General features: G+C 41.1%; 1 protein-coding gene across 2 annotated transcripts in view; it reads right to left on the bottom strand.

Annotated features, from left to right (window-relative positions):
- The window catches only part of PIK3AP1 (phosphoinositide-3-kinase adaptor protein 1), a 38,844-nt gene that overhangs the window by 1,343 nt on the left and 17,893 nt on the right, over positions 1-19,608 (bottom strand). For both annotated transcript variants that reach the window (XM_052678256.1, XM_052678257.1), the window contains 13 exons: positions 16,980-17,124; positions 15,970-16,112; positions 14,845-14,977; positions 13,938-14,134; positions 12,772-12,961; positions 8,743-8,838; positions 7,140-7,319; positions 6,284-6,346; positions 5,150-5,355; positions 3,783-3,855; positions 3,301-3,456; positions 2,155-2,225; positions 1,532-1,647 (listed from right to left, as the gene is read on the bottom strand). In XM_052678256.1, the coding sequence (XP_052534216.1) occupies positions 1,532-1,647; positions 2,155-2,225; positions 3,301-3,456; positions 3,783-3,855; positions 5,150-5,355; positions 6,284-6,346; positions 7,140-7,319; positions 8,743-8,838; positions 12,772-12,961; positions 13,938-14,134; positions 14,845-14,977; positions 15,970-16,112; positions 16,980-17,124 (1,769 nt within the window). The remainder of the gene's footprint in view (positions 1-1,531; positions 1,648-2,154; positions 2,226-3,300; positions 3,457-3,782; positions 3,856-5,149; positions 5,356-6,283; positions 6,347-7,139; positions 7,320-8,742; positions 8,839-12,771; positions 12,962-13,937; positions 14,135-14,844; positions 14,978-15,969; positions 16,113-16,979; positions 17,125-19,608) is intronic.

The raw sequence follows: 19,608 nt of genomic DNA, 5'->3' as shown, positions 1-19,608 counted from the left end.
AACTTTAAAAAGTCAGCTAGTCTAACTCCCCTACAATGAATAGGGACATCCATGGCTCAATCAGATTGCTCACAGCCTGGGCAGCCTGGTCTTGAAAGTCTCCAGGGATGGGGCACCTGCCATATCTCTGAGTAACCTGTTCCACTGCCTCACCACTCTCACTGTAAAAGACTTTTCCTCACACCTAACCTAAATCTACCCTCTTTGAATTTGAAATAATTTCCCCTTGTCCTACCAGAACACACTGTGCTAAAGAGTCTGCCCTCCTCTTTCTTGTAGCTCCCTTTTAGATATTGAAAGGCCATTCTCTGGTCTCCCAAAGCCTTCTCTTCTCCAGCTCTGAATAGCCCCAGCTCTCTCAGCCTGTCTTTATAAGAGAGGTATTCTATTCCTTGGATCATTGTTGTGGCCCTTCTTTAGACATGCTCCAACAGGTCCACATCTCCCCTACACTGAGGGCTCCACATCTGGACACAGTACAAGACACGAGGCCTCACCAGCGCAGAGCAAAGAGGCAGGATCACCTCCCTTGCCCTGCTGGCTACGCTTCTTTTGATGCAGCCCAGGATACAGTTGGCTTTCTGGGCTGCAAGGGCACACTGCTGCCTCACATCCAGCTTACTATCCACCAGCACACTCAGGTCCTTTTCAGCAGGGCTGTGCTCAGTCATTTAATCCCTCAGCTTGTGTTGGTAGTGGACGTTGCCATGATTCAGGTGCAAGACCTCATGCTTGGATTTATAGAACCTCATGAGGTTCTACCTGGGCCCACTACTAAAGTCTGTCCAGGTCCCTCTGGATGGTATCCCATCTGCCTGGTGTGCCCACTGCACCCTACAGCTTGCTGTCATTGGCAAACTTGCTGAGGGTGCACTCAACCCCACTGTCAGTGTCACTGATGAATATATTAAAGAGTATCAGTCCCAGCACTGGCCTGTGAGGGACACCACTCATCACTGATATCCATTCAGATGTTGAGCCATTGACTCTTTGGATTTGATCCTGCACCCAGTTCTCACCCATTGAGCGATGCACCCATCAAATCCGTATCTTTCCTATTTGTAGAGAGGGATGTTATGGGGTACTGCATGAACAGCCTTACTGAAGTCCAGATCTGAATTTATAAAGAGAAAATAACTTGCAAAGGAATGCTAGAAGGCAACTCCTTCTGCTTTGCATTTAGTTTGTTCTGAGAGGATTTACTCAGGAGGATCAAGTATTCCAGCTCTCTGCCAGGCACAGGATTCTAGTTGAGTTAGATCTGCCTCACTGTGGCAAACTGCGTGCATCTGTAGCACTGTTCACCTCTGGATGTGTGAGAACCACAGTGACAACACTGCAATAGGCAGGTTACCAACAGGAAACTCATTCCATCGAGTATTGCAGACAAGAAGGAAGAATCGACCTTACAGTTACTTAGTAGTGCTTGTTTACACATAACAGTTTGGCAGACCTATTGAAAAGACGTGCATTTCTTCTGTACTGATTCACTGAAAAGCTCAGGTTTGAGCTCCCCGTTAGCTCTATTTACCTGCTTGCACCTCGAGGGGGCACTCTGGGAGGCCTTTCAGGCAGGGGGAGAGGCAGCCTCTCTGCTTGGCTGTGGATAGGGCTGCGGCTTCTGCTTGCTTCTGAGACTTCATTGTCCTATCAAAAAGAAACCGACAACAAAATCTCAAGATGCAGGTGCTTCTGAAACAATTTACCTCTAAAGCACACGTTTTCCTCAGTGTCCAAGTTGGCACATAGCTTCAGGACTGGACCAGTTAGTGTATGCAAATATAAGATCAATACAATTGAAAACAAAGACACATGTACTATCAGTAATGTGCCTGTGTACTGAATTCTGTGAAATAAGATTACAAACTAGTCCCAGACACAGATTTTCAGTCACTTTTGGTAGCAAAACATCAAAATGGTTGATACCAATGGCATGAAGTGTGGTTCAGAAGCATCTAATCAAGACAGAAGCAGCAGAGAGGGAGTTGCACAACAGGCTGCAGACCAGCAGAATTTGGTTTTTATTACCTTCCTGAGAGAAGCAGCTACATTTTGATATTTATGAAAATACTCTGCTATCCCTAAAAACTTTATTTTTCCCATATAAAAACAAAGCCATTGAAAGACCGTGAGTGCATGTAGCTGAGAGCTTACCTCACTGTCCCCTTCCATCCCACTGCTGACACTCAATATGCTCCGAGTGCTGGAGCGGTTGCTTGCACTACCTAGGGTTAGTAAGCAAGGGAAAAACGGTTCATTAGATCCTTGTGATTTTACTGCAAACCACTGACTCACTATTCCTCATAATCTCATCTGTATCTCTTGCATATATGATTTAATACTTGCTTAGATAAAGTCGTTTCCATTGTTATTTTTCACACGTTCAAGATTGAAACGATTGCATTTCCTACAACACTGATCACTGGGCCAAACCCTTCAGATCTAACTTTCTGGCAGACTTCTCCACTGCCAAGGTCCAGGCTTCTGGTTAAATACTTGGCCATAATCTAACTGCAAGGGTCCAGTGCCAGTGTCAGACTGCAAGTCAGGTAAATATTTTCACAACTGTTACACACTCAACTTTTATGTGTATTTAAATTATCAGTCCCTGTGTCCAAACTGCATACAGGTACGTGGCTAAGGGTATCACCACACTAATTTCTGGAATAACTGAATGAGCTTTCTGTGCTCAGTTTGCAGAGTCTGTGAGAATGCAGGAATTTCATTAGCATGGTTAAATTTCATAAAACACAAATATAATAAATACATCCAGAGCGTCCAAATCACTCAGAAGCTTGGGTCCCAGAGAAATCAATGAGAAATGCTGCCCTTTATCTATAACATCTGAGGAAATTACAAGTAGAGATCTGTTCCCAGCCTGCAATATGGCTACGTCCCTCAGAACAGAACAGCACATTTATTGCTGGGAGTAACAGCAAGGGAACATAACTTTATTTATTTATTTATTTTCCTATGAAAGCAGCTGTCATCTACTTTTGAGGACTGATTTTGGAGACTATTCCTTTCTTCAGAAGGCTCAAGGGAAACATTTTGCCCAGCTTTCACTTTTCCTCCTGTAGATATTCATGCACAACATGAGTACCCAAATCCCTTGATGAACCTGGAGTTGCTTTTACTGCTTTGAAATCAGTTGGCATGCATACTTCAGGGTGCCAGTGTTGGCACTAGGATTCAGCAACAGAAGTCCTGATTCATGAGCTGGCTTCCAGACTCATGCTAGGGAAATATTTTCTGCCCAGATTTCCTGCAGAGAGGGGGTGACACTCAGGGTTTGCTTACTTGTTGTACTGGATGTGCTTTCTGTTTTCCAGTCTCCTCGCTTTAGCTCCTTTTTTGGTGGGAATACGTTTTTCCTTGGAGTATACTCATATATGCCACATTCTGGTTTCCCCAAAGTATTATGAGAACGTCGAATGGGTACTGTAATTTCCAGATCTGGAGGGCAAAATGAGAACAAAGAACAGAATGATCTACTGAGTCTAACCTCTGAGATAGCTTCACATCCCAAAACAAAGTTAAACAGTCACATAAAGATGATCGTAATTGTACATGTATGAATCAGGATTCACTCCACAGGTGTGGACATCCTTTTCTCAGCCTGGGAAAGAGGAGTAAAGCAGCTTTGTCTTTTTTAGCCAACAGGCACATAGATGTGAGTATCATATCACATAATTACAATATGGCGACATTTCTGCCTCAAGAATCTGTTAGTATTTTTAGTTGCCTCACTACCAGAGAATTTCAGAACCAGAGACTGTTACCTGCACTTTTCCCTGATTTTTGCTTCTCCATTTGCCTCCTGGTTATGCTGTCTCGTAGCCGTTTCAGATTTTCCTAAAAGATCACAAAATATTCTTTTCAGGGCTTTGGACAATGGAGGATGAATGGTTTTCTGACAGTGAAGGAACATATTTAAGCCTCCTTTACAACCAATCCATAACAAAGCTTGCTGAACCTGGATGAAGTCCAAACCACGTCAACAAGTTTTAATCTATTCTCTTCAGAAATCCCTGCATGCCTTTTAGAAGCCAAGTTCTTTTTTTCAGATGTTGTATACTTTCAGGTCAGGTTCACAGATCAGATATAGTTGCAGATAAAAGCACACTGGGTTTAGAACATCCCTGTATTTTCTGTCTCCACTGTTACACTAGCACAGAAACAGGACACAGGTTCAAGTAACTGCACAGTCCTTTCTGTACTAACAAAAGATAATTCTGACTGTAGGGACAGATTTCCACACATCGGAGAATGATGGACAATTGAGAGAACTGGGATGTCCCCCAATAAAGCAAGAGGGCTCACCTGCAAATATAACTGGGAATAAAGTTTATTTACATACCACTTATTACCTCCCCACTCCTTTCCTACTATAAGACAGCTTTTACAGCAGAGAAATGAATACATATGTGAAAGTGAGAAAATCCCTGAACAGGCAGAGAAGCAGAAGGAACACAAGATACCACAAGGCTCCAAAAGAAGCAGGGAATGCTTTCAAATAGGGAACTCCACACTAACAAGATAACAGAAACCTGAAAACGTGACTGCTAGTTCCACCAGTCATTGCATTGCTGCTGCCAACAGTTGAATGATTTCCTCATTCAACCACGGCACTTTCACTAGACTTCGCCCAGCTACAAAGAACAGGCAGTTCTGGATGCTGCAGGAATGAAAGCCATCAGACAAAATTTTTCAAATGACCTGAGGAAGCATCAGTCCATCTATAGGACAGGAGTTTAATAGCAATACACCATCTGGGACAGAGTCTTCATTGATCTGAAATGGATGGCAACTGACAACCTGAATGTTCATTCGCTGAAGTCCCTGCCAGCAAGTAGATGCTAGGTGGAAAGAAAGGTAATTTAGTTACCTGGATTGTGCCTGATTCCTAGCGTCCTCCATCTTTGAAAGACTAAAACTATTACTGCAAGACAAACAGAACTATAAAACAGTTATCTGCTTGCTGCTTCATGGAAACAGCCCCTCAAAGTCAGAAGAAAAACCTGCTAGTGGGGGGACTGTGAGGAGTCTTCCTGCTCCAACCTGGAAAGGAGTGTACCTACGCTGAAATGTTTAGGATATATGCTTAGAGAGATCACTGTATTTCTTAAACAGCGGAATAAACCAGTACCTGCTGGAAACGGAATGATTCTGATCTCTTCTTCTGGTTTAGTTGCCACTCCTTAAAGTGTAGTACAGCTTCATCAACGTTGAGTATGCCCATTTTCACTTGTTCTTGTAATGTGATCAGCTGCCGTTGACCTGGGGTTTTCATTCCAGCAAATGGATCATATATACTTGATTGAGACAAGTCTCTAACAGGCCTGACCATCGTTTCTGAAGAGACAATAAAATATCACTGAGCTCGTGTTATCTGCCCTCCTTGCTGAATACAAAGCAATTCAAACAGCCTTGATGCCCCACTACTGAATTAGCTGAATGTTTCACTAACCAGAAGAGTATTTAGTCTTTATCTGTCCTGACACCATTTATCAAGGCTAAAAGCTTGGGAGGTAGTACTGTGCATAATGTCCTAGAGATAATCTCTATGCTTAAAATAAAATAAATTTAAGTGAACAGCACAAAAGGCCCTCCTTTAAGCCCTTTGTTTCCTCATCTCAAAAGTACCTCTCTCCCCTGATTAACCCATAAAACAGTGTTTCACTTTGCAATCACAAAGCTGGACTTCCTAATCCGTGCAATGTAACTCCAGCAGCTGAAAGCTCATCCTACTGATGCTGGCTATTTTTACCTCATTTACAACATTAAAAAAGGAGTACCTAACACAGGAGATAAGAGATAAAGATGGTTCCTAGCACTTTGACAATGAATTGGATTAGAAGTTAAAGAGCAAGGTCATAATTTTGGAGCATAGAGATCAACGGGAGGCAGTGCACTACAGGTTAAATCCCAGGAAGTAACAATCAGCAGGCAGTGACTACATCCAGAAGACCAGGAGTGGAGTATCAGCTCCATGAAGCAATAGGGGTCAAAACAAAAAAGGACTTCAAACATCATTAAAATCCCATCTTAGGATAAACACTGAGACAGGAGATACGTACTGTATGAGATAAAAGAGCACTCCTCACACTGCGGATGTGAAAGTTTGCAGTATAACGTAAGGTCAAGTCATTCATTTAGGACTGTTATCCCCAGTCTTATAAGACAGTGTTCTGTCACATACACATCTCACTTGAACAACACTACCTCAGCAGATTTGCTTTTGGATTACTTGAAAGATATTCAGGATGAACTTCTGACTTACCTTTCCTCACCTTTCCTCTAGGGACATAGAGATTCTCAGGTCTTTGAGTTTTCTGTGCAAAAACTGAAAAACCAACAATCTTTAGACACTTATCACAAGTCAGGAAGACAAGTATCAGGATGAATAGGGTAAGCATTCTCAATTCCGCATTGCGTTACAGCTTCTGTTAAGCTCCTACTGAACCCTAATAAGACCACTAAAGAAAACAGAATAATGAGCTGTACAGTAAAACTCCCCTTCTGTCATCTTCAAAGAATTTAGCCCAGTCACCTCTAAGAGAACTCTGGAAATACCTTCCTACAGTAGTGTAATGGTGAGAAATTGAAATTACTGAAATTACTTTCCCACACTCAACTAGAGTTCTTGTTAGTGTGTTTGTGGAATATGACAATTTTCACAAGGGGCTTAGGCTAAGAAGAAGTTTTCCTTAGTTTCAATTTGGAATCACTTCAGAATGAGGTACTGTCCTATGTAAATGCCATTGAACTAATGATACCATTACAGAGCAGCAAGTTCTCAATTTATTAGCTTGATCATACCCTCACAATACCAAAATCTTTCATGTTTAGATGGATTTGTTTATACTGGCTAGGGGCAATCTGTCATCCTCATGTTTTCATTAAGAGAAATCTCAGGCCAAGACCTCAGGATACAACAACTCCACATTTTCAGAGTAGGCAGAAAATGAAAAACAGAAATAAAATCCCAAAGGTAATCCAGTTCCTATGGTTGAGAGACAAATAATCAAAGGGTCACAGAAACACTGAGTAGATTTTCTTGGTGCGTATTTGGTAACTGGAGCCTCTGTCAATGCCATTCTAAAGATGACTGGTAAAGATCGCGGTACCCAACTCACCTTTGGAGATGTACAGCTCATTGTCTGGCTGTGGAGAGCTGGACTCTGGTCTTGGAACAGGAACTGGAGGTCTGCTAGCCATTTCCTGGGGAAAAGTATCTTTTTCCACTGAGTAATAGACATCTTCACCATACTGCTGGGAATCTCCTTCCCCAGAATCTGGTGCATCCATGCTACCACCTACAACATAGAAAGGCTCGTAAGAAAAATAACCTGTCCACTTCACTGAAAACTGGATCCCTCCAGATGTGGAATGTTTCACATTTTTACCAACCTGGTCATTTCTCAGGTAAAAATACACAGTTTTGCAGTGAATTACAGTGCCAAAGACCTTAAAGACAGGATTCCGTAAAGTCATTAATACCTAGTAGCATGTAAGCATTTGCTACTAAGCTTGTACTGTGTGCTTTGGTAAAGAAACCACAGGGGAAAGTCTAAAAATTGGTCTAAGAATTACTACTGACACTGGTAACCAGGAACATCTTGAGTTCCAGTTCATTAACAGACAGTAGTTAACAAATCAAATAGGGCACTGATTTCCAAAAGTTACTTGTGGCTGTCTGCAGAACATTAGAGGGAATTTTTCTTTTTTCTGAAACAATCACAACCAGCTGACAATTTATTTGACTTGAGAAAAACAGAACTCAGAGGGAGCTGGCTGCTTGCATCCGCACTTAAAAGACCCAGCTCGTACTACACCACCTTTGTCACCCCCATTCTGTTCTCACTAACCTCCCTGCAAAATCAAATGCTGTCATATCTAATTTAAAAGTTAGTTTCACGCATTTGTAAGTTGGGAAACGATCGGCTCAAGATTAAGACAATTAAGAGCCCTTGGACTAACTGCCTGCACTGTTACCAAGTCATAAATGAATAACCTAGTCATCGGACTTATTTGCCTTCAGTGCTGCTGTACGCCTAGCTAAATTAATGCAATGAAAGCCAGAGTATCAGTGCTGGCAGAGGAAATAGAACAATATGTTAAAAGACACAGTTTTAATGTTGCCCTGAATGCAGCTGGGTAACCCGTGGAAAGTGAGTCTGGATCCCATGGAACCTGATGAGTTGGGAAAGTGCTCAGATGACCATGTCATGCGAAGGGGGATAGCCCACAGCATGTTTGGGAACCAGAATTTCTTCTCCATTTTTCAGTCTGCTACTTTCAAATAGACTGACTTGTGAACAAAGCATCCGCATTAAAATTCATCACTAGCTAATGCTGCTCCACTTTATACTCAGGCCCTGCCCATGAGGCTAACCTGCATGAGCATCAAGACATCAGAGTTAATTCCCATTACAAAGATGAGGACAAAGACTGCCGTTTCTGAACAGATAACAACTGTGTGCTTGTACTCACTGATAAGCATAGATTGGACAAGAAGTCAGTCATCTTTCATAGTAAGATACAAACCACACTAGTCAAGTCACCTCATGAGCTCTACAGGATGTTCTTACTACTGCATTTTATCTGTACCCACTAAAGCAAGGCTGTCTGTGTCAAATAGTGAGTACTAGCTCCTGTCTCAACAGATCAAGAACGAATCTCAAGTTCCATTTAATTGTTCCGTATGTGCTGCTCCCCTCCTCTCCAAACAGGTCTCACCTTCTAAAAACTTGCGGAGCATCGAGTCTTTCACAGTTAGAGAGATTTCATCTCCAGAAATTGGAGTGTCTGCCTTGGACTGAAGCATTTCTACATCTGAAAAAGAAAAATCAGACCAATGAGCCTGTTGATTATGTCCTTAAGCACAATGAACAACATCACACAAAATGACATGACAGTTCTGATTGGATTTTCATTTTATAGCAAACATCAAAAATTACAGCAGACAACTGACCAGACTCTTGCCTCTAAAGGCTCAATAAATTGCCTGTAATATAAATTGCAAATAATCGAAGTCCACTTCACACAAACCTTTGCCAGCAGTCTGCCACTTATATTTGAAGAAAATAGAGGTGACTAACATTGCTTGGTGAGAACTTCTGACAAGGCTCCAAGCAGACACTAAGGATTTCTTTGTGCATGTGATGCTGCTCTGAAGGGCCAGTGGGAAGAGTGAGCTAGAGGTTCTGGATGTCAGTCTTCAGAACTTAATAACCAAAATACTTTTCTTCAAAGAGACTTTTACTTCCCCTTTGCAGGGCTTAAGATTTCAGAAGGGAGCTCAAGTAACTTGCAAACAGAGAAATGTATAGAAGATGCATTATGACCCATTGACCCCTTGCTAGAGCTAAAATACGTATGCATGCACACTGTGCAACAAAAGGTTATATCCTTCTCCCTTTAAACTTTTTTAAACAATAGGAGTTAAGTATTTCTGCACATGAAGAAAGCTGCCTCTTTACACAGACCTATCCTTTATGTAAGACAAAGGTTTCAATGTGTTGGTATAAATTACACCCCTGAACTTTACAAGTAGTTAATATTTTGCTGCACAGTTCCCTCAGTTTGCTCAAGGAAAACAATGAGGCTGCTGTTCCTTGTATCAACTAAAGAAAAAAAAATAAAAACCAATAAGGACAGCGTCAAAAACTCAGTCTTAAGAGAATAAAAATAGTGGGAAAGGGAAAGGATACGTAGGATGTAGAACAAGGGCATCATAAGTACCTAATTTTTAGGCGTTGGAGCTCTACAAATTACAGGACAATGTATTTTATTTGGTTGAAACTCTCAAGGATAAAGGACGAAACTCAAACTCTTTTGGTTTGAATGTCCACAGAGTTCATAGATATGGAAACAATGTCATGAGTCAGGACTTGTTCCCACCAGGATTTGCCACTGTTAGCAACTGGCCTTGCATAGACAAAATGCAATCTAAATGTTTCCTCAAGTAAAATGGCACAACAACAAGCTTCAGCCTTACCTACTAAGCTGACTTATCAAACATAAGTCAGCAAAGAAAAGTGCAAGAGAAGATTATAAGTGCTATCATTCTGTACTCTCTGCAGGAATCTTCTTGCTCAAGGTACTTCATACACTGAATACACACAGAAAAACCTGGCAGTTCAATGCCAGGAAAAAAACCAAGGTTTTTGAAAACCAAGGTTTTCAGCATTTTCTAGAGTCCTTGCACTTAGATTCTCCTTCCCTACACTGATTCTAGACTACTCACAAATACTATTTTGTAAAATTCAGGAGATGCTGGTGAGGGGGAAGCAGAAAAAGTAAAGCATTTTATCTGATGCTGTAGTTTGTACTACAAGATTGGTATGATAGACATCACTTTCCCTTCTTGCTATTCAGCTGTTGTTTGTTACAGTCTGTGAATGACTCAGCTAAATGATATTTACCTGTGATCTGCACCAGCTTAGAGCAAATTCCAATCATATTCAAGAAAGTTGTTTGACATTGGGAGTATTCGAAAAGGGTAATAAAAGGGAAGTGCTCTTCTGAGGTAGGAATGATAACAGTTTATAAGGAATTTAATGAGGCAATTCAATCTCATTTTTTAAAAAAAAAACAGCAAACAAGGTAACAGCAGGAACTGCTAAGTTCCCGAGTTATGAGTACTTTCTGATTTGCACTGCTCAGGCTACTAAAACCCACACAAAACTTACAGGGACCACCAGTAACCCTCAGCAGCAGCATTCGACTTTCTGCAGCATCAGTTTAAAATTGGCCCTTTTGTAGGTTCTGCACTTTCTCTGCAAATGTTTCCCCAAGACCAAGTGCAGATAGAAAAATCAAAACCAAAAACACATTAAAAGAAATGAAGTGGGATGAAGAATGTAAGAACTGGTAGAACATTCTGGTATCAAAGTATTTGTTGCTACTTTTCTCATTACAATGGCTCTTTCTTTTCAAATCAGCTTCTGCTAGGCAAGCTGAGTGTTACCAACCTTTCTTTGATCAGTCTCCAAGAAACTCATGGAAGCATATTCTGATTACAACAAATGGGCATGCTGCCACAGTATGACTACATTTAAAACAGCCCAGGTATTGTCCTCTGTGCCACAGCTATAAGTACTTACATAAGGGCTATTCTGACCTGCAGAAAGTACTTCAGCAGCAGATGTTTATTACTTCCTAGAGAATTTTTCCATCCCCCCAAAATTAGGTCAGTACAAAAGCTTGAAGTTTTCATTTGTGATCCTAACCAAATGAGTCCTAAGCCAGCCAGCACTCCTACCAATTTCAGTGGGCTTTTTCTTCTTCGCTGGTGTTCTAAAAAATGGTGAAACTCTCCCACTTTGAGAGAACCAGTATTGGAGCACTGTGCCAATTTAAACTTACCTGTTATGATACAGGTAAATTATAAGCATTGTTCGGATAAGTTGTAAATATTAATCAGGCAAAGATTAATAGGCTACATAAGAAATAACAGATATTTTCTGTAAAATACTCCTGACTGGAAGGTGACAAAAATATGTCCACAGTAGCAATACACTGGGAGAACCCCAGAAAAAGCAGGGTACTCTTCTTTCTCTTACTGAGCCACATAGAACACTTGCTCAGTATTTTGAAACAGACTCATTTAGCCATGCTTTCCAGCACAGAAACCATAAATATCTATTTCTGGGGCAAGTTTGGGTTTTTACCTTTACTGCAGAGCCTATATCATGTGCATACACCAGGAGAACTTTCTGTTGCTGACCCTGGAAACCTCCATCATCCTGCTGATTCGCTTGTGCTTGCAGTCTACTGGACTTTCCTGCTGAGGAGACCCACGGAAAGCTGCCTGACTGAGGCTTTGACTACACAACTCTTCCCATCCATAGGCAGCCATGTGTTAGCTCTCCATCTCCATGCCCATCAGCCAAGCATGCTGTGTATGGTGCACTCCATCCAAAGTGCCAGCCACATTCCTTTCTAAGATCTGAGTAAGTGAGAGCAGGAAAACCTCTCTACCTGAGCTGTTTAACTTTGTGTAGTTTGTTTGACAGAATGTCATATTGCAATTTACCAGTTTTCAACTAGACTTTCAGAGAGCATGCGATTTACATCCATGATAGAAAGGAATACCATTTCACAGTTTCTGGGATTTCTGTACGTCCCAGAAATGGAAGACAATGAGTTGGTCTTAGTGGTATTAAGCATGCTTTTCTCTTCTTCAGAATTAGTCTGTGAATCCCATTCAGAGATGGGGAAACAGTTCTTGATCTTGTAATCTTGCTCTGAAGCCTTTGAGCAATTTTATAAGCCAGTGTAACGTGATGGAAAGTGCAGCAATGACAGCAGAGCAGCAGGATCCCAGGCTGCAGCAAGTGCGGATTTGCTCACATGCAACAGCTGTGGGTACAGGAATAAAGGACAGAAGCTACTTACCTTCAGAAAGCCACAGGTATACAAGGATCTCCACAGAGATACCCTAGGCCTCCACTGCCAACCTTTACATGAGATTGGTAAAGGGTGGATCCTGGCTCCACCCCTTCCGGTCACTCAAGAGCATTGCATGCACCTAAGCTCCCCTGGGTTGGCCCTGCCTTCTTCCACCAGGAGCTCAATTACTGCTACAAGCTGTGACTCAGCATTTCCGCTACAGCCAGCCAACATCAAAAGTGGACTTTGATTTCCTTACAGTGGAAAAACTATAACCAGCCTTTACTCTTGAAACTCAACCAGGACCATATTAAATACGAGAGAGAGCAAGTGAGGTTTTTAAGCCCAAAATATCGTAGTGATTATACATACAAAGATCTTCTGGGGCACCAGGGACAAATCCAGCCATAGATTCATAAAGCTCTTCGTCAGAACCTGGGTTTAAGGAACATTTCATTAACAGGTCAGTAGAAAGATGAGCCATGGATTCATAAACAGACTCATCCTCTTCGCCTTGCATCAGCTCTTCCTTAATGTGACTCTTCAGCATATCTGCAGTTTCCTGTAAAGAGAAGAGTCCAAGGAGAAAAAAAAAAACCAACAAAATTAAATAAAGAATCTGGAGAATAAGCACAAAGCAAAACACATCACTCTTCCACCACTAGTGGAAAAAGCCTTCCAAGAGCACTCCACTCCCAAACACTAAGGCTTCTCATAGGAGCTAAATCCATACTACAATTCTTTGGGGCCAGCCTCCATGATCTAAGTTGTAATGGCAGACAATTAAGGTGAAACAAGCAGATGCTGACCCATTCTGAATAACCACTAGTACCTTTCTGCCCCTCAGTTTCATTTTCTACTTGACATCTATAATCTCCTAGAACACAAGTTCATTCTAAAATTACAAAGGCTATAAATGGCTGTTTTGGAGTAAGCGTAGCTTACCATAAAGGGAGTTTTGCCACATGCAGAGCACTTCCAAGAAAACAAATTTTAACTCTGCTAACTAGATTCAGTTTCAGCTTTTTGGCAATAGCAGTAGCATGTAACACCTAGTGGGAGTATACAGACCACCCTTTTCTCTGAAACTAACAGGAAACCTCATAGAAGTCAGCTGCTCAAGTAATACCAACAACTTTCGATTCACAGGACAGCAGAACACTTTCTCATAAATTTCTCACATGGAGGGAGAGGAAGGGGCTGCAGTTTGCCAAGATCAGGAGGTTAGAAATGTACATGAGGAACCATGTGTCTGCAGAAACATCACTGGATGGATGAATGACAAGGAAACCCAACATCACAGGCTCTGATTCCATCTTTTTTTGTTCTTTCCCCTATGAATTATCCTGGCTCCAGAGATGAAACCAACCCTCAAGCACAGAAGCTTTCTTGGTGGCTGTACATCTGCTTTCTACACCCTACCACATCACCCTGCACCCTTTACTACCTCAGCATTCCTCACACACAACACTTTCAGTGCAAAGCTTGATATCCACACTTGCTGTAGGGCAATGTAGAAGAATGCTGCTCCTTCTTACCACGTATTCATCAATGAATTGTCGGAGGTCCTTAAAGCCATGCTTTTCTGCTATCGTGTTTGGATAGTGACCATATTTATTGGCTACACTGTAGGCCTGCAGTGCTCCAGGGCATGTCAGCAGCAAAGCAGTAAGGTTTTTCAGCCCATATCTTGCAGAAAAGTGAAGCAGTGTTGGCAACTCCTCATCCCTCTGATCTGTGAGAACAGAAGCCTGTTAGAATCTAAGTTTTTCTCCAGCAGCAACAAAGACAGTAAATGAGAATCTAACATCCTAGCAAACACACTGAACTGAAGTAGGCCTGAAACCCTGAGGAGTACATATACTGTTTTAAAACAGAGCTAACTTCACACAGGTGAAGTCGCTGAGGTATCCAGCACATCTCCAGGTCTGAATCCTATCATCTTTAGCAGGGAATCTGGCACTGTATTAGCTGAACATAGATAGGATCAGAGGTTTGGAAGGATCTCTTAGATCATAATTCCACTAATTTCCAGCTGCTGTAAGGCAACCACATCATGGTAATACACTGATCCAACTGCCCACTATGCACCTTGGAACAGATTCATAAGGTTAGAAAAGGACTGAACTGGGAGAAATGCCATATGGGACCAGGAGAACAAGTGAGACATTCTGGGGAGCACTACCTTTTGACTTCAGTTGTGGCTGAAGCTGTCTACATAGCCGTATCTGTCAGACTATAAGAAACTGATGCAATATGTAACAAAGAAGGGTCACACTACCATACGGAATCCTCCCTCTATAGGCATCTTAAATTTAGCTACCTGGCTAAGATTTAAGACTTTTTCAGATAGCCTATCCAGGAACGATGAGCTACAGGTGCTCCAAAGTAAAAACAGTCTATAGGCATGAATTTTAAAAATAAATCAAAAATCTTTCAACTTACTTGTTGTCATATCATCTTCTTCCAGCTGGTTGATTCCAAACAAGTGCAAGCCACTGGCAGGAATGTTCTTCTTCAGTGACTCAGTCAACAGTTTGTCCAGAGCTTCTATGCTGTATGGAACGATTTTAAAGGCCTAGAGATAGATGGAAAGTGATTTTGGTTGTGGAATTACGGAGATTTACTTAAGATTTACATGGTTATGTATTAAATTTTATTTATGTAGTATATATAGGGAAAAAAACTAAGCATAAACACTTAAGGTGGAACTGTTTAGAATAAGCAAGGAACACAAAGAATTTCTTTGTCCAGAAACAGAAGATCATTAATCTGAACAGATGAGAACTATGCACTCCACAAGAAGAGTACAAGAAGAAAGTCATTTGCACAACTGGGAGCACAGAAGACTTACTTCCATCTACCTTGATGGATATAATCTCACCATTCCAATGAAGTATTGCTACTGCTTTAAGTACAAATGAATCAGTTTTGAATTGCCCTGGTGTACATTCTGGGTTTTGACTGGTTCTTAGCCAAAGACTGTGGAGCATGCCTATTCCCCAGGTAGGAGCACAGCCCAGTAAAAACTGCTTATTAAGTTGGATTTAAAAGGAGGTGAGAGACAACTTCTTTAGTGCTGGTGATCAACACTACTCTACAGCTTCTGTCACACAGCTAATAGGGACATGCAGACAGGGAGTAAGACAAAAGACCTGGAGAACACATTTGTACAAGTTTTACTCTATAATAGGGCTCAGCTACCCTAACTGCAAAATGTCATATGAGAATTAAGGATTGACTTAAAATAAATAAGATCTAAGAATAAACAAATACTTATATTTTATCCTGCTTAACTCACAAAGTTTGAATCTGTTATCATCACATCTTTTCCAAAAACCTTTTGGTTCAAATATCCAGACATCTGTAGTAATTTGACTTGTATCAAGTTTGTCATTTCAATCTTCTCAAATCAAGGTCTAAATAGGGACAGCAGGGCTATGAGAAAGTCCCTAAAAAACTGTTTTTCTTCATTTCAGAAGAGCTACCTTGTGGCAAGCACTTTTGCTTATATTCCCATATCTACTTTCTGAGAAAAGCCATGTTCTGGCTGTTTGCTAGAGCTTTTACCTGGCACATGAACTGTACTGGGTTGGCTGCATTAGCCAAGAGACTGCTGATTTCCTCCATGTCAGTATGATAGGTGACACTCGTTTCTCCCACCATCAAGTCCCCTGAATATATATGCAGAAGCACTGTTCCAGAAGTTAAATCTATGAAAGGGAAGAGAAGAAATCATTATTGAGAACAGACAAGGGAAACACTCCACTCCAACAGCTCTGCATCCCTCCTGTGCTGGGAGCCATGTAAGCTAGTTTCCAGGTGTTAAAATCCAAAGTCTTGATTTAGAGCAAATTAAATTAAACATTTTCATGTGACTTTGGTTACCTTCTTTAAAGCCATGCACTTGACAGTCTTTACAGGAGTCTTTGCCATAACTATTATTAGTCTCTCTATTCCTAGACATAGTATATTTGCTCTTCAACAGGACAGACCAAAGCAGATTAAATAAAATCATCCTGGGAAACTGTTATCAGTCTGTAGGGCTCAAAAACCTTGCCCTTAAAGTTTAGTGAACCTAAAGCTTAGACAATCTAAGCTTCTGTAAATATAAATATCCAGAGTGACAGAACACAACTGAATAAAAAGGCAAGTCAGGTTAAACAGTTTCAGCTCACACAGAGATCATTAAACATTAAAAAAGTACCATAAGCAATTATTTACCTGCACTTATGTTCTCATGGTGTCTGTGAATACTAACATGATTATAACACTAACATAGTTAAGTTCAAAGCACTTTATGTGATGTCACCTGCTTGCAGAATTTCCAGTAAGGTGTTTCCACACTGCAATCCTGACACTGCTGCTGGGAAAACAGATGTCAAGCAGCTGTCTCCTCAGTTCCACACCACAGAAGTATCACAGACAAGAACACAAGTCCAAGATTTCCTGATCCCACTGTTCCCCACATTGCAGTCTCTACCCTTACCCCTCTGATATTATTCAGGACAGGCAGGCTGGGAGAGAAGAGGTGCAGTGAGGGGTGGGGAAGTGGGAAAGCAAATCTCAGCCCATCTTACTTGGAGCCTCCACAGATATTGTGTATTCATTCTCCAACTCAGCCAGCACACGCACAGATGATGAGTTCTCTGGAGAGAATTCAACTTCAGTTTTCACTTTGTCATCTAGTCTACATTTCATGATAATATAAACAGTGGTCTGTACCTAAGAGAAAGGACATTAGAAAATACAGGTTTACAATATAAGAACACTCTGAAGCCCATTTTCCAGAGATTTTGTTGTTATCATGACTAATGTGTAAATTAATCTGTAGTTTCCACAATCCCAAGTGGTTTTCAGTAATACCTTCCAGTTATGGAATAACTGGTCAGGTGGCTTCTGTTACATTTCGCAGTAGCACAAATACAGACATTAAGCTGATAAAAACTCAGTGATGCTATTTAAAAACTGACTTAGTTTCAAGCACAGCAGCCTCATCCTTCAAGCAGCACAGCCCTGTTCTTATGAGAAACAAAGAAAGAAGCTTAAAATGAATATATTCTGGAGATTAAAGGACTTGTAGAAGCTTTATCCAATTTCTCTTATTTTTTTTTTCTACTCTGCAGCATGTGTCTTCAGCCTGAACTTTAAAAGACTAAAACTTCAGCTTTGTAAAATTCTCCCCGGCTCTGCTTTTAAGAAGTTAGTTATGACATTAAATAACTCCAATATTTTATTACATTTCAAATCTTTAATTGTGGCTCAAGACATGTCTAACATCTACTTATGTGAATTATGAAAGTGAATTTCTGGAGCAGGTTCTCAGTTCTGGAAACCAGAAGATCTCCTGGGTCATGCCTTGCAGCTTTTAACACCATCAATGTAGTATTGCTCAGTTCTCATTCAGGCAGGATTTTATAGATCAAAGACCTGACTTGTAGTCATTTACATGGCTTACTCCACTGGATATTATAATAACTAATCTGAAAAAAAACCTGAAAAGACTTTCTTGCCCCAAACTTATGCTAAAAATAATAAACCTTGTCTAGGCCAATGCAAGCAGCCTACAGCAACATGCAACAAGTGATCCAATGATCCAAGACAGAGGTGAATCTTCTTTCACAACTCTATCTTACAATGAGTTCTAGAGTTCATTCCTACCTACTTCTTGCCAGTTAAGGAATTTATCCTTAAAACACTGAGAAGCTGTGCTATAGGAGTTGTATCTTTCTTAATATCCTTGTAAAGGGTACTTCATTAACATCACAGAGTGATAGAACAGTTTGGATTGGAAGGGACCTTGAAGACCACCCAGCTTCAACCCCCTTGCCATGGACAGAGACAGCTCCCACTAGATTAGGTTACCTAAAGTCCCATCTAGCTTGGCCCCAAACACATCCACGGACAGGGCATATCTGTCACTACTACTACCACCAGCCACCTAGTGCTGGTAGACTCAGGCACCAGCACTGGAGAAGTTCATCTAATAAGGAAAGATACCAGGATATTCAGCCAAGATTTGGACACATATAAAGTGAATGGGCTAACAGGTGCCCAAAGGGAAACAGTACCATTCCCATGAACAAGCAAATAGAGTTAATGCAATAAATAAATAAGTAAATAATCCACATAGCTACAGTTTTCTCTGTGTTAATTCATCAGTTCTGTAAAAGCTTAAATCAGTCCAGCAGCTTAGCAGTTTGATGACTTCCCAAAACATCCTGTTGTCAAGCTGTACAGACCAAAGAGGGAACTCAAAACATTTAGGCAAGGACACTTCCTAAAACGTCTGATCCTTTATGTCAGTTCTCCCTCTGCCCTGACAGAATGCTACTTTCCCCAGGCTGAGAGTAGATTATGTCTATAATCTAAGGCACATTCAGAAACTATCAAAATAACCCAGCACTAAACATCTGTGACTCATTGTTAGAGGCTCAGATATGCTACAAATCCAGCATGCTGCAAGGTACGCACGCACACTGCACAATAAATCCATTCACCTGTCTATAGGAATTACAGTTTTGTTCTTATAGTGCTCAGCCCCTGCCAAGGGAGAAGGGAAGCTCTATTTGTCAACTGAAAGCTTGTTATTCCTCCTTCCCCATCATATGGTGGCATAAAGTTTACTTCTGGTCTTATCTCAGGGTATAGCATTCAAAATTTTTTACTAAGACATGACACAGGCTGTTGCTACCAAATTTGAGATGTCATTCCTTTAGAAGTTTCCCTGAAAGCATGAAGGTCAGATTCTAAGTAAAAGCAGAGGTTCCCTAAATTCATGCTTTAATTGGTGCTTTAAGAAAAAGCACTAAGATCCAGATGTTTTGCCAACTCACGGGACAAGGGAAAAACACTAAGTTTTGTTTCAGTGCATTGAAGCGTGAGCCTGCCCCTGGTAGGGGGATAGAGGAGGAAGCAATGTAAAGCAGCAGTAACACTGCTGTGAAGCTTTGCTAAATTGTTAGCTGAAGTTTCCTCTGACAACCAGTCCCTCCTACACTCTTGCCCCACATCACAAAGCCATGCAATGGAAGCCCAGCCACAGTGACTGAAAAGTACACCGCAGAGGAGGTGAAGCCATTGGTGCCTTACCCCACTCTCCGGGTCCATGGTATTAGTGTTTTCCATCTGAAAGGACCTCAGAGTAAGAAAAGCTGTTTTTCAAATAGGAAGCTAAGCTCCAAGCTCTTTGGAGTCATTTGCAGGACA

Source organism: Tympanuchus pallidicinctus, unplaced genomic scaffold, assembly GCF_026119805.1.
Source record: "Tympanuchus pallidicinctus isolate F22 unplaced genomic scaffold, pur_lepc_1.0 scaffold16, whole genome shotgun sequence".
In the NCBI taxonomy this organism is placed as follows: Eukaryota; Metazoa; Chordata; class Aves; order Galliformes; family Phasianidae; genus Tympanuchus; species Tympanuchus pallidicinctus.
The sequence above is the reverse complement of the archived record's forward strand: the minus strand, read 5'-3'. Positions and strand labels throughout refer to the sequence as shown.